At 59.8% G+C, this 7,465-nt stretch overlaps 1 protein-coding gene across 7 annotated transcripts in view; it reads left to right on the top strand.

Annotated features, from left to right (window-relative positions):
- Window positions 1–5,695, top strand: part of FOXP4 (forkhead box P4) — a 51,833-nt gene extending 46,138 nt beyond the window's left edge. For 4 of the 7 annotated variants that reach the window (XM_045842865.1, XM_045842866.1, XM_045842867.1 and 1 more), the window contains exons 14-17: window positions 905–1,026; window positions 2,514–2,580; window positions 3,148–3,317; window positions 3,763–5,695. In XM_045842865.1, the coding sequence (XP_045698821.1) occupies window positions 905–1,026; window positions 2,514–2,580; window positions 3,148–3,317; window positions 3,763–3,910 (507 nt within the window). In that variant the 3' untranslated portion in view covers window positions 3,911–5,695. Of the gene's footprint in view, window positions 1–904; window positions 1,027–1,577; window positions 1,677–2,513; window positions 2,581–3,147; window positions 3,318–3,762 lie in introns of all 7 variants that reach the window. The other 3 variants (XM_045842863.1, XM_045842862.1, XM_045842864.1) reach the window with 1 other exon arrangement.
- Window positions 5,696–7,465: the final 1,770 nt, after the last annotated feature.

The following is a 7,465-nucleotide window of genomic DNA, read 5'->3' on the forward strand; positions in this document are numbered from 1 at the left end:
CGGAGGACAGGTGACAGGGACAGGGACGGCTGGGGGGATGAAGCTGAGAGAAGAATGTAGGGACAGGACTGAGGGACATGGTTGGGGGCTGAGGGGAGTGGGGGGTGTGGGTGGCTTGGGGCCCTAGCTTAGGCTCCCAGGGTGTGGGGGGGGGAGGGCAGGGAATTGGGCCAAGCACCCCCACCTTCACCCGAGTGTCCTACAAACCAGATGACCTCAATTCCAGGAGACACCCTGCCAGAAGGAGGTGGGAGCGGCAAGGTGACTTTCCCTCTTCTCTCTCCTCCTCCTGCCGTGTAGCTGCTGCGCCCACGCGCCGCGTTCTCTGGTTTATTTCAGCAAGTCTGTCTTGGGCGTCTTCTGTGTGCCCCGTGCTGTCAGTGAGCTTTCCGCTCTGCGGCACAGCTCCAAGCCGCGGCTCCCCTGCTCCCAGCATGGGGAGGGGCTGCCAGGAGAGGTCCTGAGTTATTCCCCAAACTTGAGAAGCTTAGTGGAAATTCTCTGGGCACCTGAGATAAGGTGTCCCAGACTCATTGCAGTGCCAAGGCCTGAGTGTGACCTTCTGACAGTCAGAAGCCTGAGAAACAGCTGCTACATGTCTGATGAATGATAATGCACAAAGTGTTACTAACTACCTATCGTTTAGTTGGTAGACAGAGTTTTCCAGAATTTGGAGGGAAGAAGAGGGGCAGATAATGAAATGGACTGTCAGTGGTGAAAAGGCTGGGAGTGCCAGACTCCAAGGGCGGGGAGGAGGCCCCCCGCCCACCGTGGCCAGGTCTCCTTGCCTGGCCCTCCCCGGCCAGCCCCTGGGCTGGGGAAGGTGGAATGAGGTGTGCTCGCCTAAGCAGAGGCGGGGCCCAGCCTGCCTCTGAGCACCTGCCCCTCGTCACTGCACCCCCAGAACGCCGTGCGGCACAACCTCAGCCTGCACAAGTGCTTCGTGCGTGTGGAGAACGTCAAGGGCGCCGTGTGGACTGTGGACGAGCGGGAGTATCAGAAGCGGAGACCACCAAAGATGACAGGGTATGTGGACCAGGACCTGGGCAGGGTGTATCCACCAGGGCGTGGGCCTGGTCACCACCTGGCCTCCCCAGTGTACCAAATGCTCCCCACTTGGGGGTGAGGTGGGGAGAAAAGGGGTGCAGGGGCTCAGGGGGGGGCTGGAATCTGGAAATGACATGATTAGAAAGAGGACGTTTGTGTCTTGTTCTGCCCGCCCTTCTGACTGAGCGAAGGAGTCGAGGGGCCTATTTCACTAGAAGGAGATAGGCCCCAAGTGTCCATGGCACGTGCTAGTCACTGTGGCCGTTGGTCTGCCATCCCCAGAGCCACTCGCCCTCATCTTATCACAGGAGGAGCCAGTATCTGAGATCCCCGGGCCCCAACTCTTCACTTTACCAGAGAGGAGGCTCAGAGAGGACAAGGGGCTGGAGGGAGGTCACACAGCAGATGAACGGCAGAGCTGAGTCTCTGACCTTCTGTCTTCTGTGATCTGTTCAGCCGCATGGTGTTTTCAGTGGTGACTGAGGGACCTGGGGGAGGGTCCAAACCTCCTCTTTGGGCTTCTCTTCCAGCACCAGAGGCCTTCTCCCTGCTCCAGCCACCCCACACGGGCCACCCTTTACCTGTGCTCTTGACCCTGAGGCCCCGGGGGAAGGAGAGAGAGGTCTGAGGCAAGTCAGAGGGATATCTCTGTGGGTGCCTGCTCCCCTTAAAGATACCTTCTCCCCAGGCAAGAGCCTCTCCGCCCCCAGCAGCTGTGGGGGCTGGAGCAGGGTTGGGGCCTGGGAGAGGAAGGAAAGCCGTCCTCTTCTGAGTGCCCCCGCGTGCCCGTCACAGCTGGTGTCTTCACATCCCCTACCAACTTAGAATCAGGAGACCTGGGTTCAGATTCCTCCTCACCAGCTGTGTGACCTCTGAGACCCCCTATAAACTGGGGGTGATCACTGCAGAAGAGGCACAGTGCTGAGCTATTGCTTTCCCTGACCCAGCTCCCGAGTGCCTTCCTGCGCAGAAAAGCCTTTGGGGAGGAGCACACAGTCACTGCCTGAGCACGACTTACTAGCTGCCCCAAAGTGCAGGCCTGAGAGAGGGGGTGAATGTGACAAAAACGGGACTGTCAAGGCTGTAGCTTGGACCTTGCCAGACACCGGAAAATCTGCACTGGGGAGCGGAGGTGCTGGGGCGCTGGGACGTGAGGACAGACATGGGAGGGGCCCCTGCGCCCACTCTCCGGCTCTGAGATGTTCCAGAGCCACTGAAGCCCAGCACCTCACCTGTGCACTGGCTGCCGGCACCTGCTGTGCCAGGCCAGCATGGGGACTGAGCCAGGTGGGGCGCACACAGGCGCCGCAGTCAGTGGCCAGCCCTGCTGTGACCACCCCCGCCCCAGGGTAATGAATGGGGTGGAGATGGTCCCTGGCACAGAGCAGGCCGGCCCTTAGTCAGGGTCAAGGTGAACGAGTAGTACGTGAATGAATGAACCACACGCTGCCTTCTCTCTCCTCCAGGAGCCCCACCCTGGTGAAGAACATGATCTCCAGCCTCAGTTACGGAGCACTTAATGCCAGCTACCAGGTGATCCGGTCCTTCCCAGAGCCCACCAGCTGTTCCCCGGCACCCTCCTGCCCCCTTGATTTTCCTCAACACACCCTGGTCTGGAGAGAGACCCTCCCCCACCCTTTCCATCTGTAGGAAGAGGGGAGGGGCAAGAAAAGAAGGGAGAACACTACTCTGGGTGGCCAGAACCCTGCCCCTCTGCCCCACCTCAACTGCAGGGGGGAGGACTTCTGCTTTCAAGACTAGGTCTGGCAGAGCAGGGCGGCAAGCAGAGAGGTGGCATAGTCCCCAGGGTCTCTTTCCCTGGCCTGGCAGTCTGGAGGCCCTCTGTCTCCTGGAGAGGGGCTGAGGGAGGTACAGATTCCCGGGAGAGCTGGAAGGGAGGAGGTCAGGGTCAGAGGTCTGGCCGTGGGCGGTGTTGTATTCTAAAGGCTGAGTCTGGGCTGGGGGAGCTGCCAGATAGACTCCCCAGTGGGGCTGGCGCACAAACACACACACAGATGCTTGGGAGGCTGTGTGGGGGTGGGGAGGGGCAAAACCTGGCTCAGTACAGCCCACTGACAGGGCCTGCCCTGTGCCCTCCAGGCTGCCCTGGCCGAGAGCAGCTTCCCCATCCTCAACAGCCCTGGCATGCTGAACCCCGGCTCCACCAGCAGCCTCCTGCCCCTCAGCCACGACGACGTGGGCGCCCCAGGGGAGCCGCTCCCCAGCAATGGCAGCAGCAGCCCACCTCGCCTCTCCCCGCCCCAGTACAGGTGAGCATGCGTGGACCCCTGCCCCAGTGCCCACAGATGTCAGGGAGGGAGCCTCTCCCGCTGCAGGTGGGGTTGCATCTCACCACCCCCACTACGCCTCTGCTCCTAGGACAAGGGGCCTCTCTCCTTTCTTGTGGGCCCTTCTCTCCTTCCACTCCTCTCTCCTCCTTCCGTTATCCACCCGCCCCCTTCTCTCTACATCCTCTTTCCCCGCTCTCTGCTCTCTCCTCTCTCCTCTCTCTCCTCTCCCCTCTCCCCTCTCCTCTGACTGGAGCCCTGGGGGAGGTCCATCATGCCTAAGACAGTAGGCCCCCGTGGCTCAGGGATGATAAGATCCTGTGGAGGGGAGTTATGGACACTCCTCTGTGCCCCAGAATTCTGCATGAGTTTTCAAGGGGAGCAGGGGAAGGCCACCAAGGTGCCCACATGATCCCTTCTGTCACAGCCACCAGGTGCAGGTGAAAGAGGAGCCTGCGGAGGCGGAGGAAGACAGACGGCCCGGGCCCGCCCTGGGGCCCCCCAACCCCAGCACTGCAGGGCCCGCAGAAGATAGGGACCTGGAGGAGGAGCTGCCTGGAGAGGAACTCTCCTAAGGGCCTCGGGGGCAGCAGGGCAGGGGTGAGACCCCTCCTGGAACCCGGGCCCCACCTACCCCCACTCCACAGCCCCGTCCAAACCTCAAGGCACTTCCGGGACTCAGATGGGAGGGGCTGGCCAGCAACTCCCAATGTGACCTGACTGACAGACGCTTGGGGCAGGGACGGTCCCGCCCCCAAGGGGAACCCGAACCCCTGGTCTGGGACCAGCAGAGGACACGGAGGGCCCAGACCCCTCTTCAAACCCTCCCCGCCACCAGCAGCAGCAGGGCCCTCCGCCCCCACCAGCTCTCCCTACAGGGCCCCCGCAGTGCAGTGGAGACCCGCAGGCGGGGCCAAGCCACCCCTCTCAGACCCAGGGCCCCTCGCACCTGGCTCTGGCGGTGTTTTTTCTAGCCAGAGGCCCCCACTCCCCTAATCTGTGCTCCCTCTCACCTTCTTTTCCATACTGTGAAGAAAAAGTTCTCCACCCTTAAACTCCTACCCCACACCCTGGCCTGGGTGGAGGCCCTGAAGTTTCCACCCATCCCCAGAAGAGCCAACTCCCCTCGGCTCTGCCCCCTCAAAAGCCACAACTGGGGTGGCACAAGTGTGCCGTGTGGGGTCCATGGGAGCGGGGCTCCCGGCTCTAGCCCCTTCTCTCCACCTGAGATGGGACCCAGGCTGAACTTGGCCTCTACCCATTTGCTGGATGCCCCTGCAGCTGCCCCACAGTCCAGGGAGCAGAGGAAGAGGCCCTGTGCGGCCTCCTCCCGAGAGGGCCGAGAGGGCCGAGAGGGCCGGGCCAGGCAGACTTCTGGAGGTGGGGCCGCTGAGGGGAGCCCTGCCACCCTTGAGGCCAGCGTTGGGGCAGAGGCGGTGCCTGGGCTGCCGGAAACATCCTGCCTCTGTCTTGGGGAAAGGCCAGGCTAACACCGGGCTTGAGGGGCCGGTGGGATTAATTTGGTGGCTGCTGTGACCCACCAGGTCACTCCCGCCCCCAGCCTATAGGTAGGTCCCCTATTACAGTCCTCCCTCACCCACCCTCAGCACCCCTTTCCTGTCCCCCCAGTTAAACAGATGACCAAAGACCTTTCTTATGCCGGAAGCAAAAACCAAAACTTTTTGTTCGCTTTTTCCTTTGTCGCCTCCTACACCCCCTGGTCCTTTCGCTCCCGACCCTGGCCCCAGGCTGGAAGCCTTCCCTCCACTTAAGTTATTGTTTTAAACCAAAGTTTACAGTGTCTGTTGGTGGCCAAGACCCTCGCCCTTCACCCCTTCTCCACCCAACCCTGAGGACCCTGGGACTCAGTCGGGGCTGGGGACCCTGCTCACCTCCCCTCTGCTCTTGCCCAGCCGGGAGAAGGGAAGAGGGCAGGGGACGGGGGGGTGGGCCGCCCTCAGCCCCTCCACCCCATGGGCAGCGGGCATACGGGCCCTAGTCCCAACCCTGGGCTGCTTCCTGGGGTTCTCCAGACCCCTCTCTAGGACCAAGTCCCCCATCACACTGGGAGTGTGGTTTCCAGCAAAGGAGCTGGAAAAAAGTGACACTCTCCACAGACCCCCTATGGGGGATCCCGACTTGAGGCCACGGACTGGGTGTGTTGGACGCTTGTGACACCCTGGGCTAGGCCCCTTTGCCGAGAAGACTCCTTGGACTATTTCCCAAGAAACCCCCACATACATCCCTTCACAAGCCACCCCTCCCAAGAGGCAGGGGGCCCTTGCCCCCTCCCCTGTGTACTCCCCACCTGTGTTTTGTTTGACCAGCACAGAAATATTAAACGTCCTCTATACACCGGGCCCTGTGTGTGTCACCAGGTGAGGGGGGAGAGCAGTAAAGTGGAAAGCTTCTCTGCTCTGGGGAGCTGGGGGCAGGAGGCACCAGCTGGACAGTGGGGGCTCCTGTCAGAGCACTTTCTGCGAGTGGGTGAGGGGGCTTGTGCGCCAGGCACCGGTCAGCCCCAGGCTTCTAGCCGACGCTCAGCTCCCCCACTTCTGTCCCCGCTCCCACGTGTCCTCTGGGCATTCTGGGGTGTTCCCTTTCAAGCCAGATGGCTCATCGTTTCTTTCTCCTGAAGTCACCACTTGCACCAGTTCCCAGGTTTGAAATACCACTTCCTGTCAGGGTGTTTGCAGCCGGGAGTCCAACTGCAGGACACTTTTACCTGGGCCCGTCACCTGTGTCTTCATGGGGGCTACCTGCATAGGGGCGTGAGTGCGGGCTGAGGGGGTCATCAAGCTGCTGGGGTGGGGCTGTTGGTGATGCCCACGTATGCGGTGTCAGTACTGGCAGGCTTGGCATCGGATTCCCGGCCTTGTACAGGGGACCTGGATGGCTGGGGGAGAGAAGAAAAGGAAGAATCCAAGCTATTGAAACCAAAGGTGGAGTCTCTCTTAGGGCAGGGACCCCAGGCCTTAGGGCTCAGGGAGGAGTGTTGCAGTTAACCCTCAAAAGACATGGGGTTAGTGGCTCTGACCCCCGTGCAGTTAAACAGACAACTTTTGACTCCCCCCAAACTTCCGTCATCCCTCAAAGCCCCCATCAGTTCCGGGGGGCTTCCCACCCCACAGATGCTTGAGTCCCTCTTATGTAGTGATGTAGGACAATGCCACAGTGCATACAGTCGGCCCTCTGCATGAGTTTGGTCGAATTCAGATGCATGCGGAGGGCCAACTGAATGTTGAAAAACAACCACGTGTAAGGGGAGTTCAAACTTGTATACCTCAAGGGTCAGCTGTGCTTGGGGGAAGTAGGGAGGGAGAGGGAAGGGTGCCGAGAAAGCATAAATGGAAATATTTACCCTTCCCACAGATCACCCAACTGCTGGAGCTTTCCAAAAGCCAAATTTGGGGAGAAGTGGGCCTTGCAAGTGGAGGTGGGATCTGGAACCTTGGGTCTTCAACTTCTCTGTCCCAGACCTGTCTTGCCCTTCCCACCGCCAACTCCTCCCTTTGGTCCCTCTCACACTCCCGTCTTCTCTGTCTCACTCCACTCTCTCCCTGCCCTCTGTGGAGGCTTCCAGGCCCTGGACATGCAACTTAGTTGTGTGTAACCTGGACAGTGGCACTCTACAATTCAATAAAAATTACGATTTCACTGCCACCACTTCCCACTGGGACCCACCAGCCCCCTAGAAAGTTCCCAAGCACCCAGAAGTATTGACGGTCAGGCTCCCAGCTCCCTAACCCACCCTAGGAGAGAAAGGTCTGTTCTGCAGGCTGCCCCCAGAGACTAAGCAGGGAGTCCAACCTTTTGGTGTCTCTGGGCCACACGTTAAATACATTGTGACATGTAATCACAAAAAAAAGCCTCATAATGTTTTAAGTAAATTTCTGGTTTTGTGTTGGGCTGCATTCATAGCCATCCTGGGCCACAGGCAGCCCATGTGCCAGGGGTTGGACACTGCTGCAGGGAGGAGACTAGTCTTGGCCTCATTTGGGACAGTTCTCCCAGCCATCTAACTGCAGTTTCTTCTGCTTCAACTAGATTTTTTATTTTGATTTTTATTTTATTCTACCCACAGAGACATGGCAAATGCCTGGTCAGTGTATTTGGACATGAAGTGAAGA

The sequence above is a fragment of the Phyllostomus hastatus genome, unplaced genomic scaffold (genome assembly GCF_019186645.2).
Source record: "Phyllostomus hastatus isolate PE091 unplaced genomic scaffold, TTU_PhHast_1.1 phas_contig_40, whole genome shotgun sequence".
NCBI lineage: Eukaryota > Metazoa > Chordata > Mammalia > Chiroptera > Phyllostomidae > Phyllostomus > Phyllostomus hastatus.